This window comes from Dipteris shenzhenensis, chromosome 33, assembly GCF_047967505.1.
Source record: "Dipteris shenzhenensis isolate YYH24624 ecotype China chromosome 33, Dip_SZ_1.0, whole genome shotgun sequence".
Lineage (NCBI taxonomy): Eukaryota > Viridiplantae > Streptophyta > Polypodiopsida > Gleicheniales > Dipteridaceae > Dipteris > Dipteris shenzhenensis.
This window is the reverse complement of record NC_141628.1, coordinates 19,116,485-19,135,741: the sequence shown is the minus strand read 5'-3', so window position 1 is coordinate 19,135,741 and position 19,257 is coordinate 19,116,485. Positions and strand designations below refer to the sequence as shown.

Genomic DNA, 19,257 nt, shown 5'->3' with positions numbered 1-19,257 from the left:
TCCCCAAATATGTGTAAGACTACACTGTCTCCACAGGCTCGCCACGGTATGTGAAGCTATGGTGACTGGACACTGCTCACGAGGTGTTGAAGGTCATAACCTTCGTTTTCCCAAGGTTATCTGTTAAGTCTCTCTTTCTGCAGTCCCTCTGCTGAGGATCATATGAGGACTATGTCATCGGAGTACATCAATATCGTGAAGTCAAGTGTCTCAGTGCTCGCTCACTTGTAAGGTGGGTTATCATCTCTTTGCACTCATCATTGAACCAGGGGTTTTGGGGCATCTTCCCATCTGGAACACATGCAGATGGTGTCGTGGGAAAGGATCTGGTGGCAACATCCTGTATCACCGATATAAGGGTGTCTGATGCATGTGAGAGGTCCATCCCCTCTCTAAGTAGTTTTGGAAGCTCAAAAGCCAAGTAGCTCACGTACACCGGGTCAAGAGCATGGTCAAATGGATCTAAACGGGAGTGGGTGGCGAGGGGGACCTCCTCATGGCTTGCGTGGCGATCGATATACAGAAGGTAAGATATGAGTAGTCAGCTCCGAGTGGAGGAGGCGGCACAGTAAAATCATGTATTCGTGGGGCAAAGGCTAGTGGAACGTGCAGGTAGTCTACCGTACTACTCTCCCCTCCATGTGGGAAACAAGTGAGCCCGCCAGAGGATGGCCATCTTCGGAGACCGCTATATATGATCAAGTCATGTATAGCCCCCAACTCGAGTAGATGTCTCCCATATGTTGTCACTGGTGCATCTACATCTGCCGACTGCCTCACGATCCCCGGCTTTATTGCATCCATCTTTGGTACTATGAGGGAATCCTCATCAAAATCTAACAGGCCCACCTGTCTGTTCCCAGCATGTGCATTGAAGTCACCAAGGAGGAGAGTATCCCCGTGTTTGGAGAACTCTGTGATGTCATCATGGATAGTCTCATGTGAGCTGTGCCCGTCAGTGGTGACCTCTCGTGCATAAGATGATGTGTCTGGGGGAAAGTAACACACTACAATGAAGGTGAGCCATGTGTCTGGTAACTGAACATGAATCCACATGTGCCGTGCGAAGACTTTGTATAAATGGATGCTCAAGTATGTGTGGGTGTGTGGATTTGTATGTGTGAGAGCATACTTTTATACTATGGTCTACACCCACTGTTCGGTGCTGATGACGTCAATCAAGGTCTAGAATATCACATCTCTGTTACTGCATGTCTCCAAGAACCCCCCTTGGTCGGGCCAGAGGAAGCCATTACAATTCCAGAGGAAGCCATCATCAATTTGTTTTGCGTACTTGCCCCATTGTTTAGACACCGTCATGTGCTGTCCCCTTCTCCTGCATCTCGTACTTCTTTTTCTGCCTTCTCTCAAATGATCACCTTGCCATCTCTGTAAACTGCCGATTTCCCCTCTTGTCTTGCAGCCATCACATGCACCATTCCTTCCCTTCTATTCTCCTGCTGTAGGAGTGTGAGATCTTCATCCAGAAAGAGCTTGGTCCCCTTCAGTGTTGCCCGTGTACTCGTGAGGGTGGATCTATATGCGGCTGTTCGTACCTTTACAACCATCGTCGGTGCATCTGCTTTACCCATTCTCCAGGCTAATTCACAAGTAAGGTTTACTCCCATCTTGTCAAAAACGGTTTTGGCATCTGACATGGGACTATCACCTACTGTTAGACCTCTGACCAGCACATTCAAAGTCTTGCTGCCCGGTCGTTTTTCTTCTTCAAGTGTTTCAGAGATGAGCTCCCTTTTCTTTGGTGTTGTGTCTTTCTTAGTACATCTTTCCATGCAAGCATATATATTTTCCCTGCTGTATAAACTTAGCATGTTTCCCTTGTACCGTTGTTTGCAAAGCTGCCATTTCCCTTTTGAGCTGTTCATTCTCTGATTTCAGCACATCAATGATCTTGCATCCTTCCTTTGACGTCCCCTTTGCATCTTTGAGCTGTTGCATTTGTTCTTTAATGGTGTTCAGCTCCTCGTTTAAAGGTGGCTGAAACTCCCCTTCCTCCCAATGTGCACTTGCCTTCAATTTGTCATTCTCATCTTGAAGGTCAGCAACATGGGCTTCCAATGTCTCAATTTGAGAGGTCAAATTACATGTCCATTTGGTTTGCATCTCCTCTTGCCATTTCTTCATTTCATCTTGCATTTGGGCTCAGAGGTTTGAGAGCTCGTCTTCTCTAGTCCCTCTCAGCTTCTTGCGTAGCATTCAATTTCAGTGTCTTGCATCTTACATACTTCCTTGAGTGTTGATATGCAACCCTTGGCACTCGGATCTTCTATCTTCTCCGCCTTCATCCAAATGAGGCTATACTTCCAGTCCTTCTCACCCCTTGTTTTCTGGTCTGGTGAGCTCTCTCTTGTCCCCATATTGGCAGCCTTTCTTGATCCTTTCTTGAGTGGTCTGATAGTCTTCTTGAGAGTATTTTTGCAGGTGCAGATTGCGAGGACTGAGGAGGTAGTGGGGGTAAGCAAGCCTTGAGGTCTTGAGGGGGCTGGCCACCAAGGTCAGCCTCGATGTCTAGCAGCCCAAGGCTGCCTCACAAGCAGCGCACAGCTGCTAGGAGCCACGGGGCTTTCTATGGCGCTGGTTGGCGCAGATGAGCAGCCAATGGGGCTGCTTGGAAGCCTCATGGTTCACACAGGTGCCCCCGGTACCCCGGCAGCAAGCGCCTCAGTTCCGTGACAGAGGAGAGGGGCTGAGAAGCTCCCGCGACAGCCTAGAAGAGGCCTGGAGGGCTCCTACGATGGTGAAGGGCTCCCGTGACGACTTGGAGGGGGCGCATGCACGGCCTGGATGGCTCCCACAACAGCAAGCAGCAAGCAAAGTGGGGAGCAAGTGTGTGTGTGAGAGAGAGAGAGAGAGAGAGAGAGAGAGAGAGTCTATTAATGTACATGGGAGACCAACAGGTCTATGGGATAGCAAAAATAACCGGCTAATATATACGCTTAAGGAGAAAGAAAAGAAAGAAAGAAAGTCTATTAAACTCTACTGAAGACCGATGGGTCAATGAGGCTGATAAAAAACCTGATACAATGAGCAAAAAAGGGTGGAGCTACTAAATGAGCATCCTAACCCATGCTAGCAAGCTGTGTAGGACATAGTCAATGTCATCATCATCAATATCACCATTCTCATAGTCCTCACGAACCTCTTCATCATCCTAGCAGAAATAGCATAACCCAATACAATATAGCACACACATGGCATGAAATGTCAAAGTAGGCTCGATGACGGGCGAGGCTATGCAAGCACAAAGTCCATGATGGATCACTGTCTATTGTTTGTGGGTGTAGCTTGTTGTGACCTCCTGGCGATGGCTCTACGTCTAACAAGTGCCACCGTGACCCCTATCAGCCGTGCCCTAGGTCTGAACATGGATGAGATGTCAGCTAGTGTGATCTGTACGTCTGTCCTCTGCCGAATGTGCCGTGTCTTGGCCTCGGGGTCTTTGCCTCGCCTGCTATCCGTGGTCACGGGGACAATATGCTCTGGCTGGAAAAACTTGGCGATCAAACTCTGAGATGAGTCTGATAGAGCCCCCCGCCCCTGTCTTTGTGATTTGATGAGATGCTCTCTATGTCGAACCACCTCATGAATGAAAGTGGTGAGGCACCTCTGGTCTGGGTATGAGAGAACTCTGGAAAGGGGCCCGAAGCCGTCTCTGAAGAACGAGCTCCCAAGGAGTGTATAAAGTGACTGTGTTATTGCAATGCACCTACGTTTGTAGTTTGAAAAAGTAAGACAATAGATGACCGTACATCAATTTAAGATTGAGTGTATTTTGTTTTCTATTTAAATTCCTTGATGAGAGCTATGCCATCATGATATACTGCCCATTTGTCGACTTATTTGGCTGCTTTGACCTTGGCCAACTCGCTTGCCTCTTGACTTAGTTGTGCTCTAGTGGGTCTACCCATACGAGAGAGAGAGAGAGATTTAAGGCATCTACGAGAGGCCAAAAAGGCCTATTGGTCCAGCCATGTAGGGGAAGCATGGGTGTTTAGAACACCTTTAAGAATGTAATTGGTTAATAGGTAGTGAAAAAAGGCTGTATCTCAGATGCAAAGAGGGAGCCAGGCTAGGATCTTCGATGTCACACAAACATGTTATCTTCATTTGTTCCCATTGATCTCTCCATTGGACTCATTCTCGTGAGCATGTGGGACAGTCGATTGTAAAAGGGTCTGGCATTAAAGGCAAGGTAAACTCGTTTTAGGATAAGTTGTGATCGATCAGAGCTATGAGTGAGTTAGGATAGGGTCCCATCTGAGCCCTAATGTTTGTGGGCATGCCCGAGAATCTCTCTTTTTATTTATAGTGGCCCTCACTCGAGGTCATCTTATGGAAGCCTAGTGCTATGATGCAAAGATCACCTTGCTTGGGATGGGTGATTATACTTTGCCATATCTCTACCCTCATGCTAGTATGGCTAGTATGAAGATTAGGCTAGGCCCTAGGGTCATGTGCTTGCTGGCTAACGCGAAGTGGATCCTCTCCCATGTAGAAGAGGTAATTGATCTACCACTGTTCGTTCCTGGACTTGGGGCTGATCGTAGGAATACGTGTTGGAGGCGTGCGACCTTCGTGACAATAAGGGCAACTCTATCTCTCATAGTATTGAGGGCTTCTCATCAGCACATGCTCCTCTATCTCGACCTTCTATCACATGCTATATAGAGTTGCAGCTCTAGCCTCTATCTCTCATCGAGTTTCAATATGAAATGTATGAGACGAGATTTTTAAGGCTGACCCATGTCTATTCGTACCCCATGTCAGAGGTGGACTTGTAGAAACCTAGGTGGCGCGATGAAACCTTTGTCTATCAGACGAAGGAAATGCTCCTTGTAAAATGCCATCTTGGTGGCATGTAGCCGGCTATGTGAGGGTTACCCAAGTCCACTATGTGGAAACTAGTCTTAGTCATCTCTAATGACTCAATGGACCTCTTGTTGTGTAATGCCTAGAGTAGGTGCATCCAATAGTACTAGTATGGGGTAGATGATCAATAGACCTGCCTTGAGAGTGACACCATTTGGTAGCCCATGAATGCCAATATCTCTAGTCCCCATGTGTTGGCAGCTGCAAGGATGGGGAGGTGGCGCTCCATGGTAGTCTCTTTCTGCCCGATGCGCTCCCACCTACTGTATCCGCGAAGAAGATTAACTCATTGATGTAGAGTCCAAAAAGTGTGGGGGATAAGGGGCATCCCTACTTCACCCCAATAATATTACCCACCCGATGAATCCCTAGCGGTCGATAGGACAATGATAGGTATGAACAGAAAGACTGCTCCATTCTTTGCACAGTGAGGGAACATGAGAATAGGATAGGGCACTAGAGAGGCCCCTTGTAGGTGGGGATTGGTGGGGTGGGGAGTTCTACCTCGGTAAAGGGCTCAGGTGCCACAAAGACCTTTGTGGGCGATTGAATGTCTCTAGTCCCCATCTGCTGCCAGCTGCGCGGTTGGGGAGAGGGCCCCCAACGGTAGTCTCTTTTTGCCCGATCCGCTCCTCCTAGTGTACGGGCCCCGTTTGTGTTTTGATACCAATATAAATAGGGGGACTTGACAGATTAAAGAAGGGGTAAGATGGTGAACATGAGGGGATGGAGAAAGGAGAAAGAACGAATGAAGGGAGAGAACATGAGGAAAAATAGGGACTGTAGGGGGAGAAAGTGAGTAAACAGCTGAGGATGAAAGTATGTTTAAGTCATCTTTGTCCTCCATGAAATAAAAAGGGATTCTCGTCTCCCAAGTTACACATGTAAATCTCATTTTTAGCAAATGGGAATTTTTCGTTTCACTTTGCCCCTCTATTCTTTCACATTCAGCCTTGGTAAGCCTGCCTATCGATCAAACAATTTGAAAGAATTGTACATGTGTGTCTAATAATACTTGTAATCAGAGATCCATAAGCACTTGGAAGTCCCCCTATTTATTCCTCCTTTGATTTGAGGTGATGGTTTCTTAAATTTGTTTTAATGATCTGTACTCTAGCAGTACATCATTGCAAGGTAAAAATTTTTGTGTGAATCTTGTCCTGGCCTTTACCCTTCTTGTTAAGTCTTCTTCACCTTCCCATTGGTGTGGCAATCTATTTATTGATCTTGCCTCTGTAGTTTGTGAAATAGCAAGGTCTAAGAATTGCAGACTTTATGGAGTCCCCTTGCAGCAGCAAGAGGCAATCTTGTGCTGAGGAACACTAGGTTTGAACGGCGATATAAATGTATAGGATTGTCTTTAAAACTTGAAAGGAAGGTGCATTTTATGTTGCTGGTGGGCTTAATCATTTTGTATGCCAGTAGAGAGGAATGTAGTGACTTCTTTAGTTGCTTGTATGGATGCAGGCCCTCAATGGTAAACTTCTGAAGACAAAAGACAAAAGGAGCAGAGGAGATATACGTCAGGAATTACGGCACCTTGCAAAGGAAGAAAGGCAACGCCAACAGCAAGCTATATCTGATGTCATTCGGGATTCTACTGTAATTCTTACCACATTGACTGGATCCTTATCTCATCAACTGCAGGATGTAAGCTTTGATGTTGTCATTATTGATGAAGCCGCACAGGCTTTGGAGGTGGCCTGCTGGATGGCCATCTTGAAGGTATGTGGAATCCTGTCTTGTTTTTAGCAATATTTAAAAGCCAATGCTTGATATTTTCATTTTTTCAATCTTATCACAGGGATCTAGATGTATATTGGCTGGTGATCACCTGCAACTTGCACCGACCGTTCAAAGCGTTGAGGCTGAGAGGAAGGGCCTGGGAAATACTCTTTTTGCACGCTTAGCAGACCTGTATGGAGATACAGTGACGTCAATGTTAACAGTTCAGTATCGCATGAATCATTTTATTATGGAATGGTCTTCACGTGAGCTTTATGAAGGCAAAGTAAGTGTGCAGGCCACTTTAACTCCATCTGTTGTTTGCAATCTTGTCTTTCTTAAGGGCCTTATTGAATCTTGAAGCTTCTATTGCAGCTTGAAGCACATGGAAGTGTCACAAATCATTCTTTGTGTGAGCTTGAAGGGGTGAAGCAGTCATCAGCCACAGAGGCTGTCCTTGTTTTGGTTGACACTGCAGGGTCTGTATCAGTTTCCTTCCATAGACTCGGTTCACTTGTTTATAATTACATTTTCATATGATAGCAATCCAATATATGAACTTCATTTGCCTTTCCTTCTTTCAGGTGTGATATGGAGGAAAAAAAGGATGAACAAGATAGTACAATGAATGAAGGAGAAGCCAAAGTGGCCTTAGCACATGCAAAAAGGCTGGTTGAAAATGGTGTCAGATCCTCAGATATTGGCATAATTACTCCTTATGCAGCTCAGGTGTTTTCCTTTTTTTGTGCCCTGAAAGAAGCAACAAATGCACTTAGAATACAAGAAACTTCACACTTTTTTCTTAAATGGAATTCTGTATTTGTTAGAGAAACAGGTTAGTGGCTATCCTATAAGTGGTTATTTTTGTATATATTTATCTGACAGAGAAAGAAGGATCACTTATACCCTGAAAGTCCAAAGGGTCTGCAGATTCGAACCAGAAAATCACTCTTCTGATCTGGCTAATTAAGCGGCACCTAGGACCACTTCCAACTTCCACAATACCTCTGTGAATATAGAGTACTTCAGAACTATTAGAATGTAAAGAATGGAACACCAGCCAGCATGGTGGTCTGGACACCTTCAAAAATGCCAACCAAAGCCTACTTATTGCTATTGAGCAGCTCTCTGTAATATTCCTGTTTGTTCGTCTAGTAGACAGAGTAGTAATTGAATCTCCTTTTTCTGTCAAGTTGACTATAGAAAACTTTAGAAATGTTGGAGTTTCAAGAATGGAACATCAGCCAGCATGTGGGTATGATTACATTCAAAATTAAGCCTACTAACTGCTATTCTGCAGCTCTTTGTAATTTTCATTTTTGTTGTTCTCGTAGTCATAGAGTAGTAATTTTCTGTCAAAACGAGCAGTCTCTTTACTTCCTAGCCTTTGAAAAGGGAAACTTATGCCATTGCGTACTTCTTTTGGATAAGATTTGAAACCGGCCTCTAATCACTCAGAGGGCAGTGGAACTAAACCTTTAATCACTTCAGCACTTATTTACAGCTCACAAAGCATATATCACAACCATTAACCATTGCATGATCACCATTTGGCATTTACCCATTTGTTCACAAACAAAACCACTGAAAAAGGGATGGAGGCTAGAATGCCCCTGCTCAACAGACATAGACAAGTGCACCCGATTGGCCCCAAACACCGTGGCGCCCCTTTCGGTATTTCTTTATATTTCACAGTGAAATGATTACAAGTTGCATCTGGGAGACCTTCCCTGCAACTGAGCACGCAGCCCCAATTCACTAAGCCTTCGCAAGGCTTTCAAGCATAGAACACCATCACATAAGTGCACTTAACCCATAGGCTCAACCCAAAGGCATTCTCTTTTCCGAGTGCAATTCCATTGGCTGTCCAGATGCAATCACTCTGCACCCCAGCTGCACTCTCTTTGAGTGGTTTCCAGATGGCATTCACAAAGCTTTTCAAAGCTCCAAAATAAAATCAGCAAAGTACCCAACCAAAGAATGACTCATGTAGCTCTGCCTGGGCACCTGCGAGCCAAGAAAGAGGCGGCACACGAGGCCAACCAATAGCTTATGGCAAAAAGAAATTGCAGTAGCAAATTCACAACTCACCAAGCCCTGAAAACTCGAACCAAGTCCTCAATCGCCAAGAGGACATAGTAGCCAATGCCCAATTGCATTCTCAGCCAAAGAGGAGTGCAAAGGCATGAAGAAAGAGCATTTACAAGAGCCGACCAGCAAGAATTCCACTGAAAAATGCGAAAAGAAGCACTTCTGTCGCGAAGAAGTGGGAGTTCTTGGGCTCAAAAGAAGCGTGCTTCAGAGAGGAATGCATTGAGAAGGTTTTGGAGAAGTTTCATCGCCGGAAAGTCCTCCAAAACTGAGAAAAACCAGTCAACCAGCGCGTCGGACCACTCGAAATTCAAAAGAAAGCTGTAGCTTTGCAAGAGGAGAGGCCCAAGAGGCGGTAGAAGAAAAAAGGTCCAGAAAAAGCCACTTTTGCAACTTCGACCAGCAAAAGAAGTGCTCAGCTCTGCCCGTTCTACCAAACGCACGGAGGGAAAAGCATATCACTACGAAGGGGAGGCAGAGGGGAAGCCATCGGGCCAAACGGAAGTCGAGGAATCCAAACGGGTGAGGAGTTATGAAGAAAAACGGAATTCAGCTGAAGGAGGCTGAAAAACCAATCCAAAATCTCAACAAAGGGAGAAGATGAGAGAGAAAACCACACATGTGAAGTTTAGAAGGCCCAGGAAGGTCCAGGAATGGCAAAGGAGCATGTAGAAGGCACTAGAGCCACCTGGAACTCTAGGGGGGCCACTGAAGGTACATGGCCCTCTAGGGGGCCCATTAAAAATGCCACGTCATCATTTCCCAACAACCACTCTTTTAATTCCTTGGAATGCCTTTGGGCCTAGGGATTAATTACGCTTATGTGCTAGGCACCATGCCGCGCTTAATTACACATTATTAAGCCCACGCTTGGACTTTTAAAACCAAAGTTATCACGGTCTTGTAGTACATTAAAGTACTTAGAATTTCACGCCCCCGTGACATACCCCTCTCTTGAAACAGCAAACCACAGTTTGCTGCCCCAAAACACAGGAGCGAGCATGAAATATAGCATAAAAGAGTATACAAGAAAGCCGCAGCTATAGTATATAGAGACAGTGAAAATATGGCTAGGAGAGGCATGCATCCATCCATATATACTACTCAAAATCTATGTGATCCTCGGCGATCAATAGTCAAGATGCATCAATATCATGAAGTCTCACAGCAGAAATACTGTCAGCTCAGTATCTCGGATGAAACATACAGTGTCATCAAGCGACCTCATGAAATCACAGTGAGCCCGTCTGTACTGAGGGAGTGGAGGTGCTACCCCCCTCTCGAACATCAGGTAATGCTCCAGACGCTCGCTCTGCTGAACTACCTGTAGGAGCCCGGACCGCAGCCGGCTCTAATTGGAAAGCATCAAGGTAAAGCTGCAATATCCCAGGTGAATCTGCCAGTTCACCTTCCTCCATCCATTTCGCATCAAGTGATGGGTAATTTTGAAATTTTACCAAGTAGCGACAGATAACTTTACCCTTGAGCTTTCTATCTCTGTGTGCCAGAATCTGCTCTGGGACCAGAAGTTCATCCTGTTCTTCCACTTCAGGCTGCACCTCATCAGGTACATCCTCGGGAATATCTCCATGATATTGCTTCAATAAACTCACATGAAAGGCATTATGTATCTTCCAATGCGGAGGCAACTTTAGCCTGTAAGCTACCTCGTTTATCTTTTCAGAAACCTGGAAAGGACCATAGTAACGCATGTTCAGCTTTGTGTACAACCTTTCCTTGCCTTTCTTATTTTTCAGCCTTGCCTTCTGAAAACGCAGCAAAACCCAATCACCTTCTGTGAATACCAATTCCCTGCGGTGCTTATCTGCTGCTCTTTTCTGCTTGTCTTGACTTCTTTGCAAGGCATATTTGATCTTCTTGTAAGCCTCTTCAAGGCTTTCCACAAAACGATCAGCTTCGAAGATTTTCTCTTTTGTATGCAAAATGGGAGGTATCTTCCTGGCACCTTCCACTATTTCAAAAGGTGCTTTACCTGTGGATGTGTGCACCGTATTATTGTAAGCATATTCCAGCAAAGGCAAATAATGCTCCCATTTGCTTTTGTGGTCTGAGACATAGCATTTAAACATATCCAAGATGGTAGAGTTTTCCTGCTCTGATTGTCCATCAGACTGAGGGTGAAAAGATGACGAAAAATTCAGCGTAGTGCCCATATTTTCAAACAGTCCTCTCCAAAAGAGGCTGGTCATCCTCGGATCTCTATCACTGATTATGGATTCAGGCATCCCATGATACTTGAAGACATGCTGCAAAAACAATTTGGCCATTTGATTTGCTGTAATTTTCTTTCTTACTGGCACAAAGTGGGCTTGTTTGCTAAACCTGCAAATTATTGTCCACAATCCATCATGTCCAGTAGGAGTACGTGGAAGATCAAACACAAAATCCATAGCTATGCTTTGCCATGGTCTATCCGGAATTGGCAAAGGGTGTAACAACCCAGGTGCCTTCTGCCTGTCAAACTTTACTTTCTGACAAACCATGCATGTTCTCACATATTCTTCCACATCTTTCCTCAAAGATGGCCAATAAAAGTATTGCTCCACTGCTGTAATTGTTGCCGTAATTCCCCTATGTCCTGCATATGGAGGAGCATGACTTTCCATTATGACTTTCTGTCGCATTTGATCAGTGACACAGAGTCGTCCATGCATCAAAATGAAACCCTCTTTCAACATATAGTGATCATGCCTTTGACCATCAGAAGCTGTTCATAAATAGTTGAAAAATCAGCATCATTAACATACTGATCTTTCATCACATCTAACACATTGTTATAAGCAATGCTCACTGCTGAAACACTGGGTTTCTTGGAGACTGCTTCAGGCTGTGGTTTCCTGGAAAGTGCATCAGCCACGACATTTTTGTTACCCGGCACATGTACAATTTGAAAATGAAACATTGAGAGGAAGTTAGCCCATCTCATGTGCTTTTCAGATAATTTTCTCTGCGTGAGAAAATATCTAAGTGACTGATGATCAGTTTGCACATAAAAATCAGCTCCAAGAAGGTAATGTTTCCATGTGGTCAAAGCATGTATCACTGCTAACATTTCCTTCTCGTATGTCTGCAAGTACAATTCAGCATCTTTGAGAACTCTACTCTCATATGCAACCACTCTGCCATCCTGCATCAAAGTGTCTCCTATGCTGTTCCCACATGCATCACAAGTTACAGCGAAGGGTTTTGCAAGATCTGGCAAGATAATAACGGGTTCAGAACACAATTTTTGCTTCAGCTCTTCAAAAGCTGCATTTTCCTTTGGTCCCCACCGAAACGGTACAGCTTTCTTTTGTAAAGCATGCAAGGGAGAAGCAATTTCTGCAAAGTACTTTATAAACCTCCGATAGTATGAACACAACCCAAGAAAGCTTCTGACTTCATGCAGATTTTTCAAAATTGGCCAACTCCTTATGGCCTCAACTTTTGCAGGATCCATCTTGACTCCATCCTTTGACACTATATGACCGAGAAAATGAATATCATGCATAAAGAACTCACTTTTCTTGGTGTTTATTAATAGCTTGTGTCTTTTCAACTCTTGAAACACAATAGTGAGGTGTTTCCTGTGCTCCTGCTCATTTTTAGAGAACACAATGATGTCATCGAAGAAAGTGCCCACAAACTTTCTGTGTGCTCTAAAAATTCTGTCCATCATTCTATTGAAAGTGGCAGGTGCATTAGTCAAACCAAAAGGCATCACAAGGAACTCATATAAGCCAAATGAAGTGCGGAAGGCAGTCTTGTAGACATCTTCAGGCCGTATCCTTATCTGATGATATCCACTTTTAAGGTCAATACGACTGAACATTGAGGAACCTTCCAACCGATCCAATATATCATCAATGCGTGGAATTGGAAAACGGTTCTTAATTGTGACTTTATTCAAAGCCCTATAATCAATACACATTCTCCAACTGCCATCCTTCTTTTGCACAAGCAACACAGGGGAACAGTAAGGAGAATTACTTGGCTGTATTAATTCCTTTTCCAAGAGTTCCTTCACTTGTGACATTATCTCTTCCTGTTGTGCCTTACTGACACGATAGGGAGGTATATTAGGCGGTGAGCTTCCTAGAATTATATCAATTTGATGATCCTCGGGCCTCTTGGGAGGTAATTCTTGAGGAAGTGCATCTGAGAAACAATCTTGAAAATCTGAAATAAAAGCAGCCCTTTCTCTATCTAAAGCAGAAAGAGTAGAGCCTTCTTGAACTGGTTGGCTGTCCTCTTTGACAAAAATCAAGTACGCTGAAATATGACGCTTTATTACATTGGAAATACAAGAAGCTGAAACTATAGGGATGGACTCCCCTTTCAACTTTACATCAAGTACATGATTTTTGCCTCTATGAGTTAAAGAAATCTTCTTGTTTCTCATCTGCACATCAGCCCCCACCCTATACATCCAAGGCATCCCAAGCAAAGCATCACACTCTGGCAAAGGCATAATGTAGAAGTCCTCTGCATCCTGATATCCCTGGATATGCATCCTCAACTTGCCAATGATAGGAGTGACAGGTGTGTTGAGTTCAGGGTTGGCCATATCACACATGCCGGATGGCCCCATTTCCTCAGGCTCGATGCCAAGCCTTCCTGCCATATCAGGAGTTATGAAATTTGCCTTTGCCCCAGAATCAAAGAAAAACAAACAATTCTGATTTCTGATTTTTCCCCATGCTCTGCACATCTCAGTCTTTTTCATTTCCTCTTCATCGTGTGCATGTGGCAAACTCCCAATCACATCTGGAAGAAGTCCTGCAGAAGGTTTAGGCTTTTTGCCCTTCCGATCAGCCTGTTTATCACCATTCTTATCATCATCTGACCTGTCTCTTTTCTTGAATGGGCAATCATAAGAGCGGTGTCCCTCTCCTTTGCATATAAAACATTTGTTTTGCTCCATGAGTGACTTTTTCTCTTCATCAGATAACTTGGTACGGGGCTGTTTATTAGGCTGTCCACGCCTTTGACCAGCTTTGAATTGGGCTTTTCCTCCCTTTTGAAACGGTCGTTTGCCATAATTTTTATTTTCAGATTTGATGTCCTTATCCTGGTGTTTGGCAGCCCGTTTGTTGTCTTCTTTCTTGCTGTCCATAAAGCCCAAATTCTTCTCCTGCATCCATGCATATGCTGTCCTTGCATTCTCAATTAATTGAGTCATAGAACCCACCTTGGTTTTGATGCAATAATCACGTAGCTCACTAGGCAATCCACAACAGTACCTCTCTATTTGCTCTTTCAAAGAAACATGCCTGTAAGAGCTCAATGGCAGCAAAACATCCCAAAACCTCTGGGTGTAATCATCAAGATTCTTACAAAGTTTGTATGACAAGTCATGCCAGTGTGAAAGTAATTCAACTTCAAAAGTTGGAGTAAGCCAAGTAGAAGAGAACACTTGCTTAAATTCCAGCCAAGTAGTAGGTGCATCTCCATGAAGCATAAGGTTGGTGTACCACTTAAGTGCATTGCCTTTCAAAAATGTGGCAACCTTCCTCATCTTGGATGCTTCTGTAAACAAACCCCCAAGAAATGCAGCATCAAACTGTTGAAGGAATGTGAGGGCTTTGTACCTGTCCTGTACTCCATTATATGTATCAAACTTGACATGAGAACCACCATCCTTAAATTCTTTATATACATTTGATATTGGCTATCCCAAAGATGGCTGTATATTTGCAGCATTCCCTTCACTAGGGAGAGCAATGCTTGGCTGAACATTAGGCATGGGAGCATATGCTGTGGCTTGCATGCCTGGCTGCATTCCCACATTGTCATACATGGCTTGCTTTCTATGCCCAATTGGCGGTGAAATCAACATAGCATCAAAGATAGAATCTGTACCAAAATATTCAGGTTGCTGCCTCAAATATGGCTGAGGTGGTTGAGCCACATTTATGGACTGCACATTATTATTTTGAGGAGTAGAAATACCCAAACCAAGGCCTTGTGCTGGCTGCTCATACTGTTGCACTGGATGTACTTTTTGTACCTCTTTCTCAAGTGCTCTTTTGGGCGATTCCTCTCTCTTGGAAGTCACTTTCTGAGTCATTTTTAATGGCTGTCCCTCATGGGAAACTGATGCATGAGTGTGCGGTCCGCCATGAGAAGCTGATGCATGTGTGTACTCACTCTTTCCGTGCTTGTGATTTCTTGATTTCTTCTTCTTCTTGGCATTTGTTTGCACAATTTGAGCCAAATTTTGAGCCAGCTGAGTCAAAGCAGTGTCACTGCACTTGCAAGCTGTGCATTCAACATAGTAGCATCATCTGACTCACTGCTAGAAGTAGTATCACCGTTGAGCTCAGTTGTAGCTTCATGTGTGGCCTGCTCAAAAGGCATTTGTTGTGCTTCCTGCAGCTGTACACTAGCTGGATCATTAAGGCTTTCCTGCCTTCTCCTTTGAGGAGTTGTGGAGCTCTCTTGCTCATGGGTACTCACCATGTTTATGGTTGTAATATTCAGCTGTCAAAAAGTGCAGCAAAGATATCCTTCCACCAAACTACCGAGGCCCACCTCTTGAGAAAGAGTGTGTGGTATCCCGGCAATGGAACCAATGAAACCGGCCTCTAATCACTCAGAGGGCAGTGGAACTAAACCTTTAATCACTTCAGCACTTATTTACAGCTCACAAAGCATATATCACAACCATTAACCATTGCATGATCACCATTTGGCATTTACCCATTTGTTCACAAACAAAACCACTGAAAAAGGGATGGAGGCTAGAATGCCCCTGCTCAACAGACATAGACAAGTGCACCCGATTGGCCCCAAACACCGTGGCGCCCCTTTCGGTATTTCTTTATATTTCACAGTGAAATGATTACAAGTTGCATCTGGGAGACCTTCCCTGCAACTGAGCACGCAGCCCCAATTCACTAAGCCTTCGCAAGGCTTTCAAGCATAGAACACCATCACATAAGTGCACTTAACCCATAGGCTCAACCCAAAGGCATTCTCTTTTCCGAGTGCAATTCCATTGGCTGTCCAGATGCAATCACTCTGCACCCCAGCTGCACTCTCTTTGAGTGGTTTCCAGATGGCATTCACAAAGCTTTTCAAAGCTCCAAAATAAAATCAGCAAAGTACCCAACCAAATAATGACTCATGTAGCTCTGCCTGGGCACCTACGAGCCAAGAAAGAGGCGGCACACGAGGCCAACCAATAGCTTATGGCAAAAAGAAATTGCAGTAGCAAATTCACAACTCACCAAGCCCTGAAAACTCGAACCAAGTCCTCAATCGCCAAGAGGACGTAGTAGCCAATGCCCAATTGCATTCTCAGCCAAAGAGGAGTGCAAAGGCATGAAGAAAGAGCATTTACAAGAGCCGACCAGCAAGAATTCCACTGAAAAATGCGAAAAGAAGCACTTCTGTCGCGAAGAAGTGGGAGTTCTTGGGCTCAAAAGAAGCGTGCTTCAGAGAGGAATGCATTGAGAAGGTTTTGGAGAAGTTTCATCGCCGGAAAGTCCTCCAAAACTGAGAAAAACCAGTCAACCAGCGCGTCGGACCACTCGAAATTCAAAAGAAAGCTGTAGCTTTGCAAGAGGAGAGGCCCAGGAGGCGGTAGAAGAAAAAAGGTCCAGAAAAAGCCACTTTTGCAAATTCGACCAGCAAAAGAAGTGCTCAGCTCTGCCCGTTCTACCAAACGCACGGAGGGAAAAGCATATCACTACGAAGGGGAGGCAGAGGGGAAGCCATCGGGCCAAACGGAAGTCGAGGAATCCAAATGGGTGAGGAGTTATGAAGAAAAACGGAATTCAGCTGAAGGAGGCTGAAAAACCAGTCCAAAATCTCAACAAAGGGAGAAGATGAGAGAGAAAACCACACATGTGAAGTTTAGAAGGCCCAGGAAGGTCCAGGAATGGCAAAGGAGCATGTAGAAGGCACTAGAGCCACCTGGAACTCTAGGGGGGCCACTGAAGGTACATGGCCCTCTAGGGGGCCCATTAAAAATGCCACGTCATCATTTCCCAACAACCACTCTTTTAATTCCTTGGAATGCCTTTGGGCCTAGGGATTAATTACGCTTATGTGCTAGGCACCATGCCGCGCTTAATTACACATTATTAAGCCCACGCTTGGACTTTTAAAACCAAAGTTATCACGGTCTTGTAGTACATTAAAGTACTTAGAATTTCACGCCCCCGTGACAAGATTGAATGTATTTTACTTCTCCAGGACAAAGGCACCGAGATGTGCTGTAATTGGACAATGGCCTCTTCTCAAACAAGGTCTGAAAAGAATCAGCTTGTGATGTCCTATAGGGCACGTCCCTTCAAAATGCCTTGATACCAGTGTGGCCAAGATAGCTGTGTCTTACAACTGCAAAGAAACCCATCATATGTGGTACTATGGAGTCAACCTCACAACAGAATGGTTGAGATGCATTAGTGACAAGCTCTGGATTACCACTGTCTCATAGGAGGGCTATATCTGTACTGATGGTTATCGTAAGGAGCTTCTCATAATGAGCTTATGTGGATGGATGTTATGATTGCAAGTCAGGGTGCTTGAAGAAGGGGGAAATACAAGTGTCTGTGGACAAGTCAGCTATGCAGATACCTCATGAGACTCTTGGAGGGCATGTTGGAACAGGCTACAGTGATGACCTTGGATTTCATAAAAAACTGGACAATGAAAATGCCATTAGTGTCAGGCCCCAAAGCCTCATAATACAATACTGGCATGCCATTTTTTAAATATCTATGAATATTTGCTCTTCCATGTATGGCAAGTGAGACAAAAACTAAGGCCACCAGTTATTGACTTAAAGAATCCATTCTATGTAAGGTGAATAATACATGTGTTCACTTGATAGTTTTGTCCATGAGATGAAAATTCGACCATGGTTAAGTGACTCGGACAAGTAATTGGTGTATGATTCGACTCGGACAAGTAATTGGTGTAGTGAATCATACCATGTTCACTTGATGAAAATATTTGGAGGCCACTTGAGGTGAAGTGTTATGGGAGGCCACTGCTTATCTGATGTAGCTCTGTGAGTCTGATGCTTACTCTACATCTTTTTATCTGCTAGGGTGATGATTTGTGTTCTATTTCACTGCTTGCTTCAGTGACACTCTACATACACCCTTATAGACTGAGATTGTGGTGATCTCCTCTGCTGCGGGATCATTGTAAGAAATAGTTTCCACTATCAGCCTCTGGAGGATATGGTGTGAAAGAGTTTGTCTATTTTGGATCTAGGACTGAGGACAACTAGATTTTGTCACAGCTTTTGCTTGCAGAATGTACACGCTTTTAAAGTGATCTTGCGAGCTGTTCTGATGCCTCACAGGCCATGAGGGATGGCGCTGAGAAATTTCAGTGTATGGTTATGGTATATTTTGAATTCTCACGAAGTAAGAGTTGAACTTTGAAGGCATCTTTACACTTGCCAACCATGTGCATTTCCCTTGTGAGTGAGTGTATCCAGTAGAAAAAAGAAAGTGTGGCAATCCGTGCCATGTGGTTCCTGTAGCCTTTCTTGTGCTGGTTTGCAGTACAACTAGATTTTGTCACAGCTTTTGCTTGCAGAATGTACACGCTTTTAAAGTGATCTTGCGAGCTGTTCTGATGCCTCACAGGCCATGAGGGATGGCGCTGAGAAATTTCAGTGTATGGTTATGGTATATTTTGAATTCTCACGAAGTAAGAGTTGAACTTTGAAGGCATCTTTACACTTGCCAACCATGTGCATTTCCCTTGTGAGTGAGTGTATCCAGTAGAAAAAAGAAAGTGTGGCAATCCGTGCCATGTGGTTCCTGTAGCCTTTCTTGTGCTGGTTTGCAGTATTTTGTATAATGTATCTGTTTTGCTTGTATGGAGAGTGCTATGTATGTTCTGTGAGTGGGATATCGACCTTTGAAGAGCAGGAATACTGTCCTCAATCTTCAAGGTGGTCATGGAATATGGAGATAAGGTAACATCCTAATACGTCTGACATACTCCCAAAGTATGTACTAGCCACTGAGAGACAGTGGAAATCGGAAAAAAAGGTTATCCAAGAGCTTGAGAGGCATTTCAAGTCGGATAACCTATCTGTTGAGTATATTATACCAGAAGTTTTTGTGCAAAGTTAAGTAGTCTTAGAAATCTCTATATGTGTACTCAATGAGTACTCTACTTAAACGTAAGCATGATGCCTAGCGGAATATCTGGCTCATCCCTTGTGTGGTAAGCACAACAAATGTTGAGTCATGACTGTTTCGAACAGTATTTTCTACCTTTTTCTTTCAAACCATGTTGGCGTGAAGCATGTAAAATCATGATCGTATGCACTCTAGGACATGGTAATTTCATAGAGAGTTCTGTACAAGGAAGCTTGGCCCATGCTTAAAGTGTACGTTCAAATCTTGTTACACCAAAGTCTCTAGAATTGAAGGAACTGTTTGGGGAAATAATGTAATTGAGGCATGCCAAGTCTATCTTCAAAACCTGACTTTGTAGAAGTGATTTATAGCTGACCAACAGATTTATTCCAGTCTTAATTATGGGGAACATTTAAAGGAAGAGGTACAGGCTTTG

At 44.1% G+C, this 19,257-nt stretch overlaps 1 protein-coding gene across 1 annotated transcript in view; it reads left to right on the top strand.

Moving 5' to 3' along the window:
- LOC147879789 (DNA-binding protein) overlaps positions 1-19,257 on the top strand; it is a 129,482-nt gene that overhangs the window by 71,927 nt on the left and 38,298 nt on the right. The window contains exons 10-13 of the mRNA XM_087371543.1: positions 6,358-6,615; positions 6,695-6,901; positions 6,991-7,094; positions 7,200-7,344. Coding sequence (XP_087227669.1) covers positions 6,358-6,615; positions 6,695-6,901; positions 6,991-7,094; positions 7,200-7,344 — 714 coding nt within the window. The remainder of the gene's footprint in view (positions 1-6,357; positions 6,616-6,694; positions 6,902-6,990; positions 7,095-7,199; positions 7,345-19,257) is intronic.